This window comes from Rousettus aegyptiacus, unplaced genomic scaffold (assembly GCF_014176215.1).
Source record: "Rousettus aegyptiacus isolate mRouAeg1 unplaced genomic scaffold, mRouAeg1.p scaffold_m13_p_2, whole genome shotgun sequence".
Classification (NCBI taxonomy): domain Eukaryota; kingdom Metazoa; phylum Chordata; class Mammalia; order Chiroptera; family Pteropodidae; genus Rousettus; species Rousettus aegyptiacus.
The window spans coordinates 129,075,006-129,098,342 of record NW_023416295.1 but is presented as its reverse complement, the minus strand read 5'-3'; the positions used below and the strand labels follow the sequence as shown (position 1 = coordinate 129,098,342).

At 45.8% G+C, this 23,337-nt stretch overlaps 1 protein-coding gene across 1 annotated transcript; it reads right to left on the bottom strand.

Moving 5' to 3' along the window:
• Positions 1–3,428: 3,428 nt before the first annotated feature.
• Positions 3,429–15,596, bottom strand: KRT73 (keratin 73). The gene is made up of 9 exons (XM_016142674.2): positions 15,123–15,596; positions 13,384–13,598; positions 12,513–12,573; positions 11,769–11,864; positions 10,886–11,050; positions 7,926–8,051; positions 7,351–7,571; positions 6,034–6,068; positions 3,429–5,222 (listed from the first exon to the last, which is right to left on the bottom strand). The coding sequence occupies exons 1-9, from the start codon at positions 15,567–15,569 to the stop codon at positions 4,972–4,974; spliced, it is 1,617 nt and encodes a 538-aa protein (XP_015998160.2). The 5' UTR covers positions 15,570–15,596; the 3' UTR covers positions 3,429–4,971.
• Positions 15,597–23,337: the final 7,741 nt, after the last annotated feature.

Here is a 23,337-nt window from a genome sequence, read left to right as displayed (position 1 = left end):
AGAGTCCTTTGTTCTGAAATTAAGAACCGGATTCTAGAACGTCATCATATGTAGCTCTAGAACTTCATTCCGTATTAGCTTTCTTCGCTCCAACCCAATTTTCTTTCCTCCAACTTAAGTTGCCTTCTATTCTTTTATTCTCTTACAAATGACCCCTTCCCATAGTGCTCCTCTGGCGCCCAGGTGGGGGTTCTGTTTCATCACTCTTATTCCTCAGTATGAGTACTGGGTACATGCCCTACTACCCACCATCAGATTGACAGATCCCTCTGGATTAACCTCTTGCTCATCCCAGGCCTTGGTACCAGGGGCATTCAGGATAAATGTGCAACAGACTGCTGCATACGACAAGGTTCATTGTTGTGACCTCTGATATACCCTGGAGACTGGGCTCCCCTTGGGGCCCTCATAGGGTGACAGATGGTACCTGGGGTAATTGGCTGACACAGCGCTCAGTGAGCCAACCACAAAGCATAATAACAACCATGGTGTTTACCCCATGGGGAACAACTCTGTGGGGGCACTGGTGAGTGATAGAGATGGCGTCAGCCACAAATGAACAGGTAGAGGAGTCTGGTATATCCTGTGTGAGGAAGAGGGTGGGCTCTCTGTGCTGCCTAAGAGAGACGTTATAGTTCATTCCTGTGAAGGGGAAAGGGGCTATGTCATTATGGCTGGCTGACCAGCAGACCCTTCAAGAAACTCAAGGTTATGCTTTCCATTACTTCATGAGATTTCTCCTCTCACCCCATAATTTTAGCCAGCTTTTCTTCCACGAGCACAAGAAAGCATTTATTAATTCTGGTCATTGATAATAAAAAAGTAAGAAGAGTGTTTAAATTGATACAGGAGAAACGTACATAAGATTGGCTGTCAAAGGGAGCCTCTAAAGTCTCCTTTTCTCTGGAAACTTTCTAAGAACCTGAGACACCCATTCATCTGGGACCACACCACTTCTGCCCAAGGTTAGAAAACAGGTAAAGTAACCCTTTCTTATCTTCTCATAAGGGGTTGAGTGGCTGGGTGAATCAGAAATTCTTCAACCCCAGGGCTCACCTTTCTCACAGATTATTCAGAGACAGAAGTGACACATCCAGGTTTAGAGGCACCAGATGTGTGGGCATGTGGGCAGATCAAAGGTGGCTGAGGCCTGGGAGGAGAGGTTCTCGCACCTGCCTCTGACTGTAGCTTACTGTGTCACCTCGGGCCCTGTGACCATCCCTCTCATTAGTTCTGTGTGAAAGCAACCCCTATATTGTTACACTAGGGCAGCGACATCACCCTCTCACACCAGAGTTCGGCAACGTAAGATAAATGAGACCACTCCACGCAAGGATTTGCAAATGTGTCACTGACTACAATGGGTCTTATTTGCCCTGGAACACTAGTTCTTGGGAAATTATTGTGCATCCTACAGGAAAAATGTGTATACTCCATGATAGATCTAAAAAAAAAAAAAAAAAATTGGGTAGGCGATTTACTGCAAGACCTTTTAGATCCATATGCTTACTGCCGCTTTCGCTGCACCAAAGAGTAATGCCCCCTACTCAGTGTTTCCCACACACAGTGACTGGGAAGTGGGGTTATCGATAAAGTTTATTTTTTCTACTTTTTAATATTTTTTAATTTTCTAATATGAGCATATAATATATCTATACATGGATTATTTTTTAAAAAACTAGAGAAAAAGGGGGAAGAAGGCTGATCTAGTATCAAAAATAAAGTACTGTTTATGTCAAAAAACAAAAACAAGGAACTCAGTGCATTCCAAATCTTTTTTTTTTTTTTTTTTTTGGACCATAGAGTCCTCTCTTTAAGCAAATATTTTACAGGAACCAGGATTTCAAAGAATATACTATAAGAAGCACTGAACAAGTTATCTCCATTTCACCATTAAATCAACTTTGAACTTCCAACATTCAAACATACCTACAACATCTCCTAAAAATGTAAAGGAGATCTAAATATAATAAATAGACTATGCAGCCTGATTTGGTTTATAGCAATATGCCCAAGGTTACACTGTCAGAACCAAAGGGAAGGTGTTTGCCTGGATTAGAGAGCATGTGCCAGCATCACCCCAGCATCATCCCAGCACGGCTCAAGGGCCAAAGAATTCTCAAGCTGGTGACCGACATCGGTATCTACACTGAAGAAGGTTGTGCCAAAGAATGCCAGTGCTGACCAAGTGTCCTCGCTCTCCTCCTCAGTTCTCAGCCTCCTTTGGGGTTCAATGGGGGCTCGGGGCCATGTTGGCCAATTAAATGTGAGTGATACTGAAGTGTGTCACTTCTAGAGTAAGGCAGTGAACAGCCCACGTGCCTCCTCTGTATCTCTTTTCCCATGTCCCAGTAACCTTGAAGGCCAAGTGTGCCATGTGACAGGGCTACCAGACAGAAGAGCCTAGGTCCCAGAGACACCAACTGGGAGAACCCTGTAGGAGAGCTGCCCCAACCTGTCTTTAACTGTGAGTGAGAAAACCTTTTTTATGTTAAGTTGCTGAGATTTCAGGGTTTGTCCACTGAGGCAGTACTGAATCCAAGCATACAAGTAGAAATGTCTCTTAATAGCCAGTGAATTAAATAATTCTCATAATTTCATTCATGAAATTTATTTCTCATGAAAACTATATGAGGAATTACTATTAATAACCCATTTTTACAGTTGAGGAAAACTGAGGCTTAAGGAGCAGAAGTATCTTGCCTAAGTCACAAAGTGACAAAAAAGAAATCAAACCTGGGTCCATCCGATGCCCAAGGTATTAGCTTCTCCCATGAGCCCTGTAGCATAAAATCCCAGCCCCTTAGCAGACTCGAAAGGGCCTCTCTGATGTGGCTGCTGCCTGCCTCCCCAGCTCCAGGTTCCACTGCACCCTCCTTCTCCACCCACTGAAACTCCTGGGCCTTCCACCTCACACCACAGCAGTCGTGACCTATGGTCGCCATGCCAGTGCCTCTGGCTACAATGTTCATTCTTTCCTCTTGTCTACCTGGTAAACTCCATCCTCTGAAAACTCTGCATATGTTATGTCCTCTGTCAGCCTTCCAGAACCTCCCTGAAGCTCCCCACTCTCTTCTGTGTTGCCAATATCTCACCGTGTGGCAGTTACATTTTTATGGTTATGTTTTCATTAAGGACATAGATGAGGTTTATACATCAGTAGAGCACTAATGCGTGCCAAGCACATGATAAGATAATAATAATAATAATGTTCGTTGAACCGACCACAAGAGTGTACTTCTCAAGAGTAGTTATTCTGCCAGCCAGTTCTTCTTTGGGCAATAAATAAATTTGCATACAAGTTATAGGATGGTCCCTTTAGAGTTTGAATTTTCTGAATTGCTTTGCCAGCAGCTAAATACCTCTTTCAGTGAGCTAACGAAGTCAAGCTTTTGAACCAAAAAGACTGAGGACAAGATTCTGTTTCCACTAATCTTTATTAAGTAAGAATTTTGACCAGGCATTGCACAAGACATCTTCATGTTGTCTCACTTCAGCATGACAACAATCCGAGGGTAGTATTCTATTTATCTAATAGCTAAAGAAATGAGGGTCGAAAGGGTTGAAAGCTGTGCTCATGATCCCCAGTTAGTTGCAGTCTGAATCTGAATTCAAAGCTATTGACTTGAACTCTAGGACTCTCTCTGGACCCACAGAGATCCTGTTCAGATGCCCCTGTGAGCCCCAACCTGAATGTGTGCCAGCCTCTCGCTTGCTCTTTGAAATTTGTTGCATTCTGACAGCATCATCATGGGCTGGGGACTTATGAGAAGTCTCTCAGCACAGACTGTTTGAAAGCTGAATAATGTGTGTAACAGAGATGGCTCCACGCTTAAACACAACTCATATATATTCACATCCAGACTCAACCCAGTGAAACTTCACCAAGGACCAAGAGAACATGGTCACTACTTAAAAGAGAATCTACCTTTCACCTTTCCTCAGAGAACAGGGAACAGCCATAACTCAAGCCCCAGGCTTTCTGGAATTGCCTTCTGCTGCCTCTTGACCCATTTTAAATCTTGCCACAAGACAAGTGTTGGCTCTCTCATCCTGCTGACAATCTGAATGTTCTTAAAGATTGGCCATTCACGGGAGCATTGACCTGAGAAAAGCATGACTTAGAAGGTGTATCTGCGGGGGATGAACCCTGAGTATCACAAGTCATTGGAGGTGAAGGTGGAATCCAGCAATTGTGCAAGGATCTCTTTCATTCAGATCTAAATATACTTTGTGGCTCTATGGAACACACAGGACCTTGGATACCCCAGGTTCCAGGTCACTGACCTCCACATATAGAGGAGATGTGGCCTGAGATGAAGATTCCCTTTGAAGATAGAAGTAGCCTGATCCTGCATGACTTTTACAAGTTTATTGATGAGATGCAGGAAGCAGGGAGGGGGGTCCTGAACAAGGACAAAGACTCATATATTGAGAGCACAAATCCCTTCACTGATAGGACCAGCTTGCAGGGGTGCTCCCAGCTATATAGTCTGTAGAACCATGGGAGGTACAACCTATGACCAGATGTTTTCACCTGAGCTGGTGTTGCTCTAACAGGAGAAATTCTTACTGGTCTATCAGTGGGTTTGTAAGCTCATGTACCCACGAAGAACCCATGGCCTAAAAACTCCCTAATCAGACCATGGAAAGCGCAGCAGGAGGACTAGGGTTACCTTTGAGAGCAAGCCTTCCTCTGCAAGAAGGCATGCGGGCCAGCAAAAAGGCCAACTCTTCACCTTTGGCAAGGCTTCAGGAAGGGGAGGCTGAGTTATGAGGTCTCTTACTATGGAAGCAGAAGAATGGGCTAGAATACTGATTTCACATTAAGAAACACTAAGTCAGAGAGATGGGAGAGAGGAGATGTCCATGGTAAAGAAAAGCAAGGAGACTATGATAAATGTGACAGAGGAATTTCCTGGAGAAGGGAGTCCAGAGGAGACCAGGGCAAGGTGGACAGCTGTTTTTCTCTTATCGTGTGGTTTTCTTCGCAGGTGAGCTCAGAACTGAGGTCTTCCCTGGGAGATCCTTGAATTCGCTTGTACTCCCCAGCCTGGTTTTGGCCTCCCCGCGAGGGCTGCAGTTCCCACTGCCGGTGACACAGCCTCCAGATAGCACGCTATAGCCCACGGCGCTGGGCCGATAGCCGTAGGTGCCGGTACCGCTGAACCCAAAGCCAGGCCCTGTGCCCGCAGTTCCAGCTGTGGAACTACTGATGACAGCTGTGGAGGATGGAGGGAGGAATGATAAGTGTGTGTTCCAGGACGGGGGTGGCCCTAAGTCCCTTCCGACCTCCCAACCCCAACTAACGTAAATGTCTCCTCCTTAAGCAGCCACTTCACATCAACCATGGACTTGAATTTGGTGACACACACTCAATGCTTGGACAGCTCGAGCACCAGGAAAAACAGCCCAGATCCCAGGGGACCCCCAAATCAAGCACCTTCTCATTCTTTGAATGAAAAGGGGTACCGAGGATTCCCCTGAAGAACAGATGGTACTCACACATCACATAAGCCAACAAGTCTTGCATTTAACTTTAGAACATATCCTTAACTTTTTTCAAACAATTGCCTGATCAGCTGATTTAGGGGAGTTTTTGCTCGCCTATCTTAGACAGAGACAGCGCTGAGCCATACCACGTGGGGCCAGAGTTAAAACCAGTCACGCACCACAGCGTCTGTGCTGGTCTCTACTCTCAATGAGCAGCAGGTGCGGTTCTTCCTGGTCACAGTTTCCCTCCTGGGGGAATGCCAGGTGAGGGTGACAGGAGAGGGTGGAGCTGAGAGTTTCATCCCAGCATGGGAGAGATTTCAAGGAAAGAGGCCAATGTGAAATGTGGGCATATGGTGGGGAGCTGACTCCATGAGAGAAGAGGCAGCAGTTGTCAACAAGGGAGCTGATGATGAAAACAGAGCTCCCCCAGGCAGAGCCCAGGCTGTGCCATGGAGGTCCTGGTGGCAGGTACCCGCTTACCTTGTGTTTGTTTGTTAATAGACTAAAAATATTCCCTCAGAGGTGTGAAATACTCACAAATGCTCACAGAGTTGGTGTATTCTCCAGACATCCTGCATGGAGAGAAAAGCACAGGTGAATCTCCTTCACACGGAATCCGCGTTACCCTCATCACAGCCTGAAGTCAGCCAGACGGGCTCATGCCCAGGAGGCACAAACTGCACCTGTGTGTCTCCAAGCATCTCCTCGTTTCTCCTCCGTCTACTCTCCCCACTTCAGAGATGTGTGAACTTTTAACCTTGGTGTCCCCGTAGCAACACCACCTCCCGGGTCCTTCCTGCTGAGTTCTTAGCCTGGTTCTTCATCCCTGAGAGGCTACCCCCAGAATAAGTACACTTGTGGAAATATGAGTATTAGGAGTTACTGCTAGTGTAACTGTGTGATTTTAGGAGCAATAATGTCTTCTTTCTGGGTCTCTCGTATAAAGTGGTGCTAGGTTAGAACAGAGTTTTTCAAATGTCAGTACTTCATGGACCACCCTCCCACATGTTGCTATGATCATATATAACTCATACAGTTAGTATTTTTCATTGTCTCTGACTTTTATTTTAAAAAATGTATTTCTCTTAAAAGGAAGTTTTTGTATCAGGATAAATAAAAAAAAACAGTACGATGTAACAAAAGAAAAAGATAACAATAAAAAGAAATATAATGAAAATAAAACAATTAAAAATATCATATGATTTTACTTACATGCAGAATCTAAGAAACAAAAAGAACAAACTAATCAAAAATAGACTTATAAATACAGAGGACAATCTGGTGATGGCTAGAGGGGAAGGGGGTTGGGAGGCCAGAAGAATGGGGTGAAGGGTTAAAGAAGCACAGATTAGTAGTTGCTAGACGGGCACGGGGATGGGGATCATGGCATAGGGAATACAGTTAGCAGTAATATATTGGCTAGGTGAAGAGCCAGAGGAGAGAAAGAGTGATTAGGAGAATCACGTAAATGTCTAACCAATGTACTCTATACTTGAAACTAATAAAATAATTTTTTAAATTTTTTTTTTACTAGATATTATTGTCTCCCCAGAGACTCTAACCCAGGATTTATATCTCCTTATCAATAGTAATACTTGCAGGTGTCAGGGCAGTGTTAGAGACGTAATATCACCACACTGCGACTTTTTCTCTGTCATAGTCTGAAGACTGGAAGGAGGAGGACCTTAAAGGAAATTTATGTCTCACCAGATGCTGTTTATGACTGTTTGTGGGTGACATGAAAAGCACCTTTGGCTCCTCCAGCAGTCTGTTCCTCATACTCGGGGAAAATGAGTCAGAGCATTCAAAAAGTTCTTCCAGCTCTAGCATTCGAAGACCCCTCCCATCACCTACCGGCACTCCTCTCCCTCCAGCAGCTTGCGGTAGGTGGCGATCTCGATGTCCAGGGCCAGCTTTGTGCTCATCAGCTCCTGGTACTCTCGCAGCATCCGGGCCAGCTCCTCCTTGGCCTGGTGCAGGGCAGCCTCCAGCTCATCCAGCTTGGCCCTGGCGTCCTTCAGGGCACAGTCTCCCCGCTGCTCAGCATCGGCGATGGCTGTCTCCAGGATGGAGCACTGAGGGCCAGGAGGTAGCATCCCCCTGAGTTCTAAGGCACCCTGAGCATCACTTCAGCCCCCATGTCCTGCCCGACTCCCTAGAGCAAAGCCACACCCCTGACGACAAAGTCCTGTCAACCTGGGACTAGGAGAGGTGTTATCCTCAGGTTCTTGGCTTTCTGAAAAGACCCTTCTGATTGTTCCAGATTTCAGATGGGAGCTAAGTGTGAAGGATCTGAAAGCAGTGGCTCCATTTGAAGAAGGTTCTGGGATGGAGGGCCAAGAGAAGAAGGAGGGCCATGGAGGAAAATGTGTGATGGGCAGTTCACCCCTCCCTTGGGAGTTAGCCAGGAACCTCCAAAGCCCCTTCACCTGCTTCTTCACACTCTCGATCTCTGAGCGCAGCCTTTGGGTGAGGCGGGTCAGCTCTGATATCTCATTCTTGGTATTTTTGAGGTCATCCCCATGCCGACCTGCAGCCAGCTGGAGCTCCTGGAACTAGGAGGAGAAGGGCCAAAGAAGGACCTCAACTTAGGGCCTGACTGACCTCAGCCTGACACACCGTGCCTTTGCCTAGGAAGTGTGGTCAAGGTAGGTAGAGGTCCCCAACTTTACTAAAGCCTGTCAATAGCCTCCCACTAAACCATTTGTTCATTGGATTTATTTATTTGCCTTAAGCATAGTTGATCTCACTGATGGTTAAATTTGACCACAAGGACTGTGGTCATACTCTACAGACTGCAACTTTATAACACACAACTCCAACTATGGTAATCCTCTGCCTATAGTCCTTTAAAGTCAAGATCAAATTCAAAGTCCTAATATGACATCAAGGTGCTTTTAGATTTGGCATCCAGCCTCTCCAGACTCATTTCTCATTGCCCCTGCTCATCACCTACTTGGCTCTCCACCTATGCCAAACAGTTGCATGATTCTTAAATGTCCCACATGCTCTCAAGTATCTGAGTCTTTGCATGACCCTCTCCCTCCACCTGGAAAATCCTTCCCTATCCATCCTCCTCTCTCCCCTAGCTGACTCCAACTCAGCCAGTGCAGAGTCACTTCCTCTAGGAGGCTTTCTCTGATGCCCTGGTGGGGTGCACTTCTGTTCCCATAGTCCCTTGCACACCAGTCCATAGGTCTCCCCACAGTGTACTGTGATCACATGTTTCTATATCTTTCCAATCAGACTCAGAATGACTGGATGGCAGGGACTTTTTTTTTATTCCTGAATTCCCACTACCTAGGACAGTAGCTGGCTGGTGCTCAGAAGAGATCTGATGAGATAGAAAAGGATAAGAACCAAATCACTTCACTCATTTGTGGGATATAAAAGAGAAAGTAACAAACAAACAAGCAAACAAAACACAACAAACAAACTCATAGACATGTACAACAGTATAGTGGATACCAGAGGGGAAGGACGGTGGGTGGAGGATGATGAGAGTAAAGGGAAACAAATATATGGTGATGGAAGGAGATTAAACTTGGGTGGTGAGTATACGATGCAATAAACAGATGATGTATTATAGAATTGTATACTTGAAACTTATATAATGTTACTAACCAATGTTATCCTAATAAACTTAACTTACATGATCAATAAATACAACTGACACAGGAAAAAAAATTCTAATGAATGAATGAACAAACTAGAGAGGGAGCTGATGAGCTAGCTGCCCATCTGTATTTTCTGTGACTTCCTTCCATTCACAGCTCAGCTTGGCCCCAGGCTCCCGGCAGCTGTGTTGACCGTGGAGGGACATTTTAAGTATATGTGGTGGAGATAGATTTGGCTACACCCCAACACCACTACTCATGAATTTTGGGTCATCTACTAGTTTGGGATGATTCCTGTCTTTGATGTCATCCATTGAATAGTTAACAGAGAATAGTCCATTTCTACCTCAGAATTCAGCTTAAGGGAACACAAAAATAGGTGACATTCAGAACGCTGGTGGCTGTGCTCTGCTATCTGGGTGCTCGGCCTTGCCGGTCGTCTCGCGGAGATCCTAGCATAGTCTTCTCTTGCTTCTCTGCAAAGCTGTGTGAGCATGACGGCCCTCCCCACACACTAGCTGGGGTGGAGGCACTGGTTCCCCAGTTCGGACACCAAACAGTCTCCTGAGGCAAATGTGGAAGCAAACTCCTGCCACTCAGCTCTATGCCCACCCCAAGCCCTTATCATAAATGCTTCTCAAGCAGAGTGGCCTCCTGATTTTCTGTCTAACCACCATGGAATTGGCAGTCAGTCATGTAGATTCAAGTCCAGCTCCATCACTTACCAACTAAATGACCTTGGCAAGTTCATTAAACTCTCTGAGCCCTGGCTTCTTCATCTTCAAAAGGGGAGTAATTGAAGTAGGCCCTCATAACAGTGTTGCTGCTACGCTAATACAATTTTGTTCAATGAGTGCTTACCCCTAACTGGGGAAGTGCAGGTGTAGATAACTCCAAAAAGCAAATGATCCCTAAGTCATGTCTGTACAGACCTGCCTAACTCTCCTGGAAGGAGACTGAGGTTAAACACTGGCCACTGACAATCCAGAGTGATTAGGCCACACAGCCGTAGCTTACAGCAGTAATGTGGAGGGATTTGGGGACTGGGGAACCTGAGCTGGAACATTTGCCAAGAAACCCTGGCCTGTGTTGTCTTCTAGGTTTTGAAAGCCTCCCATCTCCACCCCTGTAGGCAAAATCTTTCTGTCTAGAGTGGCAAGGAGGCAGAGGGATGGACAAGATAAGGTCTGAAGGGTGTGGATTTCCCTTGAGAAGTAGCCTGATAAACAGGAAGGACAATTAGGAAATTGTTATCTAGATGTGAGAAACCACATTGTCTAAAGAATCATCTCTCCACCCACAACCCATTAAAGGAGTTAAAAACTAAGGGACTCAAATGCTTTGGAGTCAGACTTGAATGAAAAGGTAGGAGTTACCTGATCTCAGATCACACTCAAGAGACCCCCTAATTTATTGTAATTAATGAGGGAGTTGAGATTCTAACTACCCATGTTTCCCACCTTCCCAGACTCAGTTCAAAACTCTGCCTCTAGAAGTTGTTCCTGACCTATCTCACCTGATCCTAGTTCCCTAACCTCTGTCTCCAGGCATTCTGTTTGTGCTGCATTCATTTGCACTCAGCTGTTATGTGTCCTCCCATGGTTGCCATGGTCTAGGTGGATTCTAAAGACAGAGCTGCATCTTCTCCTCCCTTCAGTCTTTCCCTAGTGCTGGGACAGTGCTGAGCTCCCAGCCAGTATGTGGGCCACAGTGGGTCATGGGACTGAACCAGAGGCCTCAGAACACATGACTCTGGGGGACATACAGCCTACCTTAGTCTGGTACAAGGCCTCAGCTTCAGCCTTGCTCTTCAGGGCAATATCTTCATACTGGGCCCGGACCTCAGTGATGATGCTGTCCAGGTCTAGGCTCCGGTTGTTGTCCATGGACAGGATGACAGATGTGTCACTGATGTGGGACTGGATCTGAGCAATCTCCTTCATGGGAAACAAGGAAGCATGAAATGTCTTTTGTTAGTAGAGGAAGGTGCCAAGATGATGGCTCTGTCCCAGCAGGGAAGCCCCCAACCCTCCCAAATCTAGGCGAGCTATATTCCCCAAAGTTTATAAGAATAGAGCTCACCATCCCAGAGGTTTCGATACCACACCTAACACTGCTAAGTAGGTTTGATATAGCCCAGGTCACCTGAGCTGCATCAGGAGTGACGAAAGTAGAAGAGGGAACAGCCTGGCCACCATGTAAGGAACACTAAGGACATGGGAACCCACAGATGTTTGACCAACAGGCTGAAACTTGAAGCCAGATGTTTGCAGAGGCAGTAGAGGGTTTGAGGATGCCCTACCTCCATCCCTGGGGATTCCTTCCCAAGACCTAAGGAAATACTCCCAGTAGCAGAGAAAAAATAGGCAGAAATGAGAATGAGCTCTGCTGAAGGTCAATAGGAACCCCCTAAAAACCCATGGCTTCCTAAAGGATATAACAGCAGAACATCCGAAGGCCAGACTGAGGCTGATGGCACACATCATTGGGTGGCACCAGGATAGATGTCACTCTCACCTTTGATCTACAAAGCTCCTAGCATCCAAATGCTGGAGATCCCTGGGCTCTTAAAGTTACTGATGAGTAAGTAACTGCTCATTCACATATCTATCCTTCCAGAAGACAGAGCTGGGGATGGAGCTGGGGGAGCCTTACCCCCTCATACAGACACTTGAAGAACTTGATCTCTCCATCCAGGGCGTCCACCTTGGCCTGCAGCTCCACCTTATTCATGTAAGCCGCATCCACATCCTAAGGGAATCCAGAGACCCCCTGACATCGTCCTTTTTCAACCACAGACAGGATTCTCCTGGGAACTGTCACCCCAATGCCAACTTTGTAGCTAGCTACTTCAGGGAATAGAGTCAAGACCAGAGGCAAAAAACCTGACCTCCACCCAGGACTCATTGAGATACCTTAAATAAGTTCCTCATACTTCTGGAACTCCTTCTGCCCCATTCCAAAATGGGATCTTCCTACTGACTTTATTTTTCAACAAGAAGGTACGGGAGAGAGCCCTATCCAGCCCCATCACCTGCCCAGTCGGTCATTCGGCAGTCAGAGCTGAGGGCAGCCATGGCGATTTACCAGACAGAGTTGGAAGGTAAACCTATAACCTCTTTTAAAGTATATGACCTGTTTCCCGAGCCAAAGTGGACATGACCTGGGGACTGACTAGCCACATCTGGGCTCCTGCCCGTTTACACACAACATAGAGACCGATAAAGTGATATGCTCTAAATAAATATCAAGGTGTCCCAAGCAGCAAATTCCTCCATCTTCTCTGTCACTTTAAGTCTAGGCCCTTCTATAGGGACCTCAGTCTCCTCTGATGTCACATTCCCACACCCTCCACACTCCACTCCCTGGGTGATTGAGGGACACACACCCCTTCCTCACCTTCTTAAGCACCACAAATTCATTCTCAGCAGTTGTCCGCTTGTTTACTTCCTCTTCATATCTGCAGGAAATGTGTCATAGTGAGCAGAGTGTTGTGTGTATGTGTGTGTTCTCATTGTGAAAAAAAAGAAAATAGGTGGCTATGTTATATATCTTTAATAAGTATTTCTACATCTATGCAAATCTGTCCAACTCACTCGGACTGTTCAGCATTGTGGGCAGGGTTTGAAGCAACTCCCTCCCGGGCCATGTGACCCGATAATTTTGGGTCTGGATTTTCTCTGCTGCCTTGAGTAAGTAGATCCTTCTTCCTACCACTTAATGTCTAAATCACAGGAACATGTTGCTGCCCCTCTTAGCCATGATTATTGTATCATCTAGCTGCCTGACACCCTTACCAATAACTCTACCCCACCACTAAGCATGACTCGAAAGAAGATAGAAATGTCCCCTGAGAAAGGAAAAAGGAGCACGGCCCAAATGTCTAAGACCTGAGGGAAATGAGAGTGGAAGCCCAACATAAATTCCAGATCCCTGCTGAAGGTTTTCCTTGGAACTTAGGGGAAAAGTGAGTGAGCTTAGGAACTAAGAGGCTATGGGGTACACACTTAAGCTCTCTTGAGTGGGGAGCGTGTCAAGGAGGTGGCCACCTGCCAGGAGAGCCCTGCCACTGCTCAAGAGGCTGGTTGTCCACTGTCTAGTCCTCCTGGTTGCCCAGAGAAGGCTCTTATCTTGCCTAGGCAAAAGAGCTCAGGATGGGTCACTTTCACATGAGCTCAGTTCTCCTGAGGCCAGAGACAAATGTCCCAGGGCCTGCTGGGAACACCAGCCCTAGAAGGCAGGTCAGCCTGGGTGCAGTGTCTCTGCTCACCTCATCTTGTAGTCCTCCACTACGTCCCTCATGTTCCTCAGCTCCGAGTCCAGCCTCACCCTGTCCCCAGACAGCGTCTCCAGCTGCTTCCGCAGGGTGCTGATGTAGCCCTCAAGGATGGGCTCCAGATTGTTCTTGCAGCTGTTCAGGTCCAGCTGCTGCAGCAGCTCCCACTTGGTCTCTAGCACCTGGTTCTGCTGCTCCAGGAACCGTACCTTGGAACCCAGATCACCAGACAGTTATGGGGAGAGGCTGTGGGGTTTCCTTCTCTGGATGGTAGCTGTGTTCTTTTATGCTGCATTAGCTTAAAGAGTAAGCTTCAGCCCTTAGAAAATGCCACTCATGGCCCTCCCTACCAGGACTCTGTCTGACTAAGGTTCTTCTTCTGGGAGCAGCCCCTAAGATCAAGAGGGGTCTCAACATCTTTGTTTCCCTCTAGTCAAGATCTGTCTCCTCTGCACATGTCTAAACCTGCCTGGATCAATATAAGTGGTCAGCCTGGGCCAGTTCTCTAAGGCAAGCCCTTAAATGTACAAACTGGCTAGCACTGGCCTTCACACTCTTGGGCAGCTCTGCTTGGGGCTAGTGGCCTGGCTTGTGCTCTGCCCACACTTTCCCCTCGGCCAAGGCCTCTCCCAGCCTAGCGAGAGGCTGGTGCTCAGCTGATCTGTGGTCCCCGGTCCTCCTATGTTGCTTTCATGTCCAACTCTCTATGATCTCAGAGCATTTTCCCAGGGGAGAGCTAGCATTCTCAAGTGGCAGCCTATGAATCTCATACCATCCCCTTGCTTAAAACCCTCACAAGGTTCCACACCACCTACAGGGTCAAATCCAAATTCCTTCTTGTGCTCTTCACAATGTGCCTAGCTGGTCTTCCACCATTTACCCAGCACCCACACAAGCCCAAGGTGTTTCCACTCTCCAGACAAGTCCTTCATGCTGCATGCAACTGCTTCCTCTCCCTGGGTTGCCTTTTCCCACCTCCATCTGACAAACTCCTACTCAGGCTTTACCATCCTACCTCACTGTCACCCCTGGTGAACTTCTTATGCTCCCCGAAGCTCAGGAAGTCTCTGCCTCCTAAGACATTCTTACCTCTTTGTTCCTTGGTGACTCTCAAACTTGAGTGTGCATCAGCATCACCCTGGGGCCTGGTTAGAAATGCACATTCTCAAGACCCACTCCAAGTCTGTGGTTCAGTAGGCATGAGGTGTGGCCTGAGAACATGCATTTTTAATGAATGCCCTGGTGATGTTGATGCTGCCAGTTCAGGGACCACCTTTGAGAACCATCACTTCAGTGTCTCGCCTTAAAGTCTGGGTGTATTATAGGCTGTGAGTCTGTCTTCCGACGAGAGTCTGAGCTGGCCTGTGTTTCATGAGAGGAGGAACTTGGTCTCATGGCATTCCGGACATCCTAGGCTGTCATCGGCCTCTCCTTTGTCTGCCTTCTAAGTTTCACGTGCCATCACTCTCCTTCTCGGCTCAGGCCCCTTTCCCTGTCTCCTGGAAATGCTCCCAGACTAAGCTCCCTAGGTCCTCCCACCCCTCTACCATCCCGATCCCTCAGCACTGATCCCTCAGTCCAGGTTTGTCCAGTTCCTCCCTGCTCTGTCCTCAGCTGTGTCTGCATCCTGGAGATGTGTCCTGCCTTCCTCTACCTCAGGCAGGGAGCCCCCAAAGCAGTGACGGTGGAAGAAAAGAGAGGCTCTACGTTTGTCTTTCTCTGGAAAGTCCCACCTTGTCGATGAAGGAGGCGAACTTGTTGTTGAGGGTCTTGATCTGCTCCCGCTCCTGGGCACGCACTCTCTGGATGTCAGGGTCCAGCTCCACATTGAGCGGAGCCAGGAGGCTCTTGTTGATGGTGACCTGGTGGATGCCCCCTGGAGGGCACACGGATGAACACACAGGCCCCAGGGCCACACTGCCAAACATGCTGCCAGCAAAACCGCTGGCCCGGCTTCGGCCAAACCCATAGCTCCCTGCCCGCCCGCTGCCACTGGCCATGTTGAAAGAGACGCTCCGAGCGCCCCCCAGGCTGTAGAGACTCCGACTGCCGAAGCCCCCGCTGAGACCTTTGCCTGCTGCCTGGTAGGAGGATGAACTGCATCCTGAAAGCACAGCAGAGCAGCCACTAAAACCCCCATTGGTGGCAAAGCCTGACTTGCAGGCAAATTGGCGGCTCATGCTGGGAAGGCCAGAGACCTGGAATAAGATGCTAACCCTTAGCTGAGAAGCAACTCATCAGCCTGTGATCTTGGGCACCCCTTTATAGGGCTCAGGAAGGAGCCACTGCCCTAACTTGTGGGTTTAGTTGGCCTGGAAGCAAGAAATCATTTTCTCCCAGCAAAATCAGAGATACCAGGTAAATAACTTGAAAACCTCCAAAGTGGTGGGCTTGCAAGCCTTGCTCGTGTAATTTGACTTTTATCTAATTAACATGAGGTAATTAGCCTGGTCAAATTATCCCTAGAAAGATCTTGGCTCAATTGCCCTTCCCCAGCGAGTGGGAATGTGGGGTGGAGTGAGAGGGGATTGCGGGGGTGCAGAGGAGAAACCTTTAATTGACAATGTCATCTGTGAGAGATCTCATAACTATATCGGAATCAGATGGGCTGCTTCAGAGACCCAGGCTAAGCCACTTTTATGTGGTTGGAAAGAGATTGTATGGCCTAGTTTCCCAGGGTTCCTGGAGACAATTCTCATGGTAGCCAGGACTGTGGAAGATGAACCTGCTAGGAGCCCAGCCCAACCCTCTTGCTGCCATGCCCTCTTCTGCCCTCCCAGGCAAGTTTCCTGCTCCTCTTTGCTGGCTAGTCTACCTTGCCCCCTCCTACCATTGCCACGCTTGACCCTGAAATAATGATATTGCCACCATTCCATTCACCGTGGCTGACATGGTACAGTGCTCTACAGCACTAAAAGAACTGGCACACAGAAGCTCATTTAGTCCACTTGGCCTGGGGAGGAGCTATGTGATCCAAGTTTTACAAATGGGAAAACCAAAGCTCAGATAGTTAAGAATCCCAGAGGATGCAAATATCCAACAAAAACTAGGCCCCAGCCTTGAGGACTCCCTTGGCTGGTCTTCTGACCCTACACTGAGAGCTTTGCAGGGCTTACTCATCTGACAGCCAGACAGTCAGCCATTCACCTGCTCATTCATTCATCCCTCCACTCATCTAACAAACTTTGTTGAGGGCTGACTGTATCCTGGGTACTGTGCTAGGCTCCAGGGTCATAAATTAATAAAACAGAAGCCTAGTTCATAATTCTAGGAGGAGGAAAGGCACTTGAATTTTATTAAACTCTTGACATCACCAAAGTATTTACAATTCCTAAATCCCAAATATATTCACAGTATATAATTCCCTCTATAAAATTTCAATCATTTCATTAAACAGAGTACTTGAATGAAAAGTTCGCCAATTCCTCTTTTCTATTTCTGTACAAAGATTATGGCTCTATTCTGTATTATGTATTACAACACATAATAAATAGTATTACTATTGTATCAAACGATTGCCATATTTAACCTTCCCTCTTTTTTTTATACAAAACTTTTATTTTCTAGTTAAGAATAATCATTTTCTTAGATGGTTTCAATTGTGCTACCAGCGATGGCACTTGGCAATCTTTTTGGTCTTTTGTCACCAGACACAAAGGATTTATTACTTTGCAATTTCTCCATAAAGCACGAGTGAAGACTAACAAGGCCATGCTGTTATGGGGATGCCGAGTGTTCCATCCAGAATCACTTCCCAGTTGACGTCTTTCAGCGCACCAGAGTCAGGGTAAACGTGTCTCAGACCTGTGTCTCTGCAAAACTACAAACTGCTGTCACAGGCCTTGAGATCACTCCCTAAGGGTTGAAAGCAGCTGTTCTTGCTGTGATCGCCAACTTGGCACTGTGGCTTGTGAGTGTTAATGTGCAGCTAGCCCCCACCCCACATGGCCTTCACTTCCCCTCTCCCACCCTGGCCTTCTCTCCTTGTGAACTTGCTGCAGGGAAGTTCCAGTCACATCTCAATTCAGCCACTCTTACCTGGCCAGCCTCCTTAAATTGTACTGCTTCTCTGATCTAATTTGGTGTCTCTATCTGTGTTTCAGGTGTGTGCCAATCTTCCCTGACAGCCTACAAGTTTCCTGAAGACAAGTCCCATCCTCTTTCCAGTCTTCTTTACTCACTACCCAGAACCACGGGAGTGAGGGATTCTCACGGAGGAGGCAAAAAGACTCTTAAGGGCCCCTGAAATCATTCCCCTTAAGGACAGGTCCTTAGCACCTGTCTTTAAAACTCCCTAGTGGGCTTCTTACATTTATATCCTGTCACTGCTCTTGACAGGGGAAACTCCATGCCAGCTGAACACTTATTAATCTTCATCTAATTTCTAGGTCAGCCTCACTTTCCACAGAGGGGCAGTGTTCTCATAAGCCTTTATCCAGGCCTCTAGGGCAGGTGTCTCTGATGGGTTTAACACAAAGTAGCCAGGAAATCAACCCCCACCATCCCCAGGAGCAATAAAATCATGTTGCAAAAGAACATTTAGTATTTCTCATCCTAGAAAGATGGAGCAGACATACTTTATCAGACCCTGCTCTCGTAGGGGAAATGGTATAAACACTATTCATCTGCTTACTACAACTAAAAACCTAGATATTATATATAAAACAGATGTTAGAAGACTAAAATGTGGACAGAAGAAGGCATATCAGCTAGAGACCTCAGGAGCCAAGAAGCGGCATGGTAGTAAATTCTCTGTTTTTCTGTTTGTTTCATATATTCCAGACTTGGAGCGGAAGAAAGCACCCTGGAAGGGCATAGCTTTTAAAAAGCCCTAATAAAAGCCTAATCTCTCTAGCCAAAACTAGAGGAATGGGGCAGTCCAGCAAGCCAGAAAACATAGACAGTAGACTCGACTCTGGCCAAACACCGCAGAATACAGTGCAGCCCCACCCATCCACTCCATCTAAAGCAGAGAGGGAACCCTGGACTTTACACTCACTAGTGCTGCAGAACATTTTCAGATGAAGGAAAACTAAGAGAATTTGTTGCCAGCAGACATGTCTTTTGAGAATGGATAAAGGAAGTTCTCTGAAGAGAAAGGAAATGATAAAAGAAAAGTTGGAACATCAGAAAGAAGGAAAAAACATGGTAATAAAAAATATAGGTAAATACAATAGACTTTCCTTCCCCTCTTGAATTTTCTAAATTATGTTTGATCATTGAAGCAAAAATTACAGCACTGTCTGATGTTGATGTAATTAGAAAATATATTTAAGAAATTATATTATAATTGAGAACAGGTAAAGGGATGTAAGAAAGTTAAGATTTTTTCATTTGAACTGGTCAAATGATGACAAATATAGACTATCATAAGTTTTATATATATAATATGTATATATAATATGTATGTATAACATGTATATACAAAATATAACACATACATTGTGTAATATCTAAAAGACGTGCAGCAAAAACTGAAAGAACTGAAAGAAGTAGTAGATAAAACCACAAGTAAAGTTAGAGATTTCATATTCCTCTCTCAACAATGAGTAGAACCACTAGTAATTTTTAACATAGGGTCAAAAGTAATTCAATGGAAGAAAGAGAGCCTTTTAACAAATGGTGTTAGAGCAATTGCACATCCATAAACCAAAATTAAATAAACGAAAGCTCAAACTAAGTCAGCTTTATACAAAAATTAACTCAAAATGGATGACTGACTTAAACTTAAAATCTAAACTAAAAACTTTTTGTAGATAATATTTAGGATCTAGGGCAGATAAAGAGCTCTTTGACTTGGTATTAAAAGCATTATCCATAAAAGAAAAATTCAATAAATTGGACTTCATCAAAATGAAAAACTTTGCTCTGCAAAATACTCTATTCAGAGGATAAAAAGACAAGCTACAGATAGGGAGAACTTATTTTCAAGCCACATATCCAACAAAGGACTTGTATCTATTATATATAATGAACATTCAAAATTCAACGATAAAAGAACAAGTAATCTCTTTAGAAAATGGGCAAAACACAATAAGAGACATTTCAATGAAGAGGACATACAGGTGGTAGCTAAGCACATGAAAAGGTTTTCAGCATCATTAGCCATTAGGGAAGTACGAGTTTAAACCACAATGAGAATCACTACACATCTATCAGAATGGCTAAAATAAAACTTAGTGACCTCTCCAAAGGCTAGTGAAGATTCAGAGAAACTGGATCACTCATACAGTGCTAGTGGGAATGTAAAATGGTACAGCTACTCTGGAAAACAGCTTGACAATTTCTTAAAAAAACTAAATATGCAACTGCCATACATCCCAGTAATTACATACCTGGACGTTTACCCAAGAGAAATAAACTTTATGTACACACAAAAACCTGTACGTAAATGTTTATAGCAGCTATATTCAAAATAGTCAAAAAGTGCAAATGCCCCAGATGCGTTTCGATGGATAACAAAGTGTGATACATCCATATCATGAAGTATCTTCATCAGTGAAAAGGAACGAGCTATTGATACCTGAAAGGACCTGAATGAATCTCCAGAGAATCATGCTGAGTGAGAAAAGCCAGTCGCAAAAGGCTCTATACTGTATGATTCCATTTATATAACATTCCTAAAATTTAAAAATGCAAAACAGATGAGTGGTTGTCAGAGGTAAAGAAAGGGTGTGACAGGAAGGAAGTAGGTATGAGGGATTCTTGTGGTGATAGAAATGTTCTGCATCTTAACCATATCCATGTCAATATCCTGATTGTGATATTGCACTATATAGTCTTACAAGTTGTCATCGTCTTACATTTATTGAACACTTACTATATGGCAGGTACAGTTCTGAGCACATTAATCCTCAAAATAACCTTCTCCAGGAGGTGGAATTAACATATACTTTTTATAGGTAAGGAAACAAAGGCACAAAGAGGTTAAAGTCACTGGGACGAGGTCACACAGATGGGAGCCGGGAACAGAAGCCAGACAGTCCACTGCAAGACCCATGCGTTTCACCACTACTGCCTGAAATCGTCTTAAAATGATCCATTTCCCTGACCCTGAGATTTTTATTCAAAAGGTCTAGGGCAGGGCCTGAGCGTGTAAAGTTTTTTATCCTTCCTCACACCTTTCATTCCAAGCTTGAACCCACTCTCGAGGGCTCTGCCTTTGAAGGTTACAATTGGCAGCAGGGTACAATTTCAGCTCATGTTCCATTGTCCAGAACTTAGTATCATGGTCACAATTATTTGTAAAGGAGGCTTGAAAATGTAGTCTTTTTGGTGGGTGGTCAGGTCTCATCTACAACTTCTATTTCTAGAAAAGAAGAGGAGAAAGGATATTGGAGAACAAACAGCAGGTTCGAGCACACTCTGTCTGCTGGATAAGTAAGCACCCTTGTCCCTGTATCACTCTGCCATTTAAAACTGCATGATAGGGTTCAAATCCCTTGAGGTTATGCAGCAGACAGATAACCAATCGTCCTGGCTTGCTGGAGATGAATGAGTTCTCAGGACATGGGACTTTCAGTTTTAAAACCAGAATGTCCCAGGAAAACAGAACAAGTTGGTCAGTCTAACCAGAAAGCCTGTCATGTCAGGATCTGGCCCCACTCACCTCTCCTACCACTCACTGCTCTCTCCAAGTTCCACTAGACCTCACTTTCTTGAAAGAGCCCAAAGAGCCATGCTCTTGTCAACCTTTTTTTTTCATTTATTCAACCTATTGGCCACCTACTGTGAGTTCGGCTTCCCACAGGAGATATAGCACCTCCATCTAAAACACTCCCTTACCCCTGCTAACTCCTCCTCATCTTTCAGTTTTCAGGTGTCAGCTTTTAGGGCTCTTCATCAAGGAAGTCTCTCCTTCCTTCTAGTCTGGTCCCTTGCTCCTGACATGTACTTCTTTGAAACAGCATTTATGTCACTGTCCTCTGATTGCACATTCACTTGCCTGCCTTCCCATTTTGTACCAGTGCCAAGAATAGAGTCTGGCACATAGTAGGTGCTCAATTAATAATTATTGGATGAATGCTGCCTCACGAGGAGCCTGCAGTTTGCCCATACAAGGAGCTATGCCCATCTTCTCCCTGGCCATCTTCCTTCCTCCAAGTGCTCATGACAGGGAACTGATGAGACCCCCCTCTCAATCCAACACTGCTGGAATCCACGGGGTGCTGAGCTGTTAACTGCTTTCTGGGCAAAGCAGAAGACAAAAGCAACAGTTTTCCTCTTGACCTGAGCCCCCAGGCTGCTGCTTCCCACTCCACATCCTCTGGCCATTTACCTGATAATAATCCTTATAACAATAATGATAGAAACACTATTACCACTTAAATAGGCAATAATGACACCAACTTGGCTACCAAGCCAGGCTCGAGGACCTGAAGTTCATTATTTTTTAAAAACAAAGCTTTCCCAATAAAGAGAAGTAAGAGTCATTTTTGCCCACCTTCCAAGACTAAATAGGAATAACATGCCCTTCTGTCAGCACAGATCATCGAGTAGGGAGAATAACCAGTGAACTTGTGTAGATGTGTATGGATGTGTATTGCAGGGCTGTAGGGCAGTGACTGGGGGTGAACAATATGCTCAGGGCCCATCTGGTCAGTACGTATTTTAAAAGTTCCCAACAGATGAGTTTCCCATAAAGTTTATTGGAAAGTGTAGTGGGGGCTGGGAGGAGGAATGAGCGGGGTGGAGGCAGAAGTAGGCAACTCTTTAAAAGGAAACAGGACACAAGATCTCCATGGAGAGTACCAGACATTTATTTCAAACTGGACTTCGTCTGGAGTGTGGTCCTAACACGTATTTGCTTCTCTTCCATTTTTATCCTCATTTCTGGAAAAGGCAAGACACGTGAACATGAACTCAGGCCCCTCTCACGTTGTCTCTGGGTGGATAATCCACTCTGGCTTTCTCAGGGAAAGGGGTGGCACACCTGTACCCACTAGGTCTCTATAGGTCTTCCTCTCCCTTTTTCCCTTTGGTGAGCACCCAGGGTCTATGAGTACAGTCTTCTGATGCCCCCAGAATGGGTCACGTGGAGCTTTAGAAAATAAAATCGGAACAAGTTCTTGATAAACCATGGTTGCAGATTACGAGTGCAATGACTGACACCCATTAAGGTGAATAACTGAGCATTGGTAGTTATCTCCGAAGAGGAGGTATGTGTTTCAAGACTGAAATAAAGGAGAGCTTTGCTTCTACCCCACAGGAGGGGACAACATGGACTAAGAGCACTACAGAAGTACAGGGCAAGGCAAGGAGGAGGTGACTGAGAGCCCCAGAGAGCCATTGAGACTGCATATGAAGGTTTTCTATGGGCCCCCAAACTTTGGATGCATAAAGGAAAAAAAAACCTTGTTTTGACCTAGAAGCCTCTCTCCAAACTGCCAAAGAAAAGAAAAGATGAGGGTAGAGCCAGAGCAAGTATATATACTGTGAAATACTCAGGTTCATGGACATCACTAGACCAGGGCCAGAGGATTCAACTTTACCTACAGGTTTCTGTGTCCTGAGCTGGAGCCCTGGTTTCTTATTGAACTTGACTCTTCATTTCCCACACAAGAACCAGTGTCTCCAGAATTCCCAACTTGAGGCCTGGATCTTTGGAAGCTCCCACTGTCCCCTGCAGACCCCACAGCCCTGGATGCAGACCCAGAAGATTCATCGGGTCCTCTGAGGGGGCTACCTCCCCTCAGGAAGACTGTGCCCCCTGAGCTTAAGCCCCTCGTGGCTGCACCAGAAGCGGAGACTGCATTTGTCACTACCACTGTGAAAAGAGAGAGAGAAAGGGTCAGAGCAGCTCCAGGCATCCACATATGCCTTCTAAGTCCCTGCGCACCCATCTCACACAAAGCACCAAGGAGCAACTTCCTGAAGTGTCCCATAAAGGAACGAAGGCTCTCACATCATCCATCTGTCTGGGCCATCTCTCCACCATGGGATTATGGG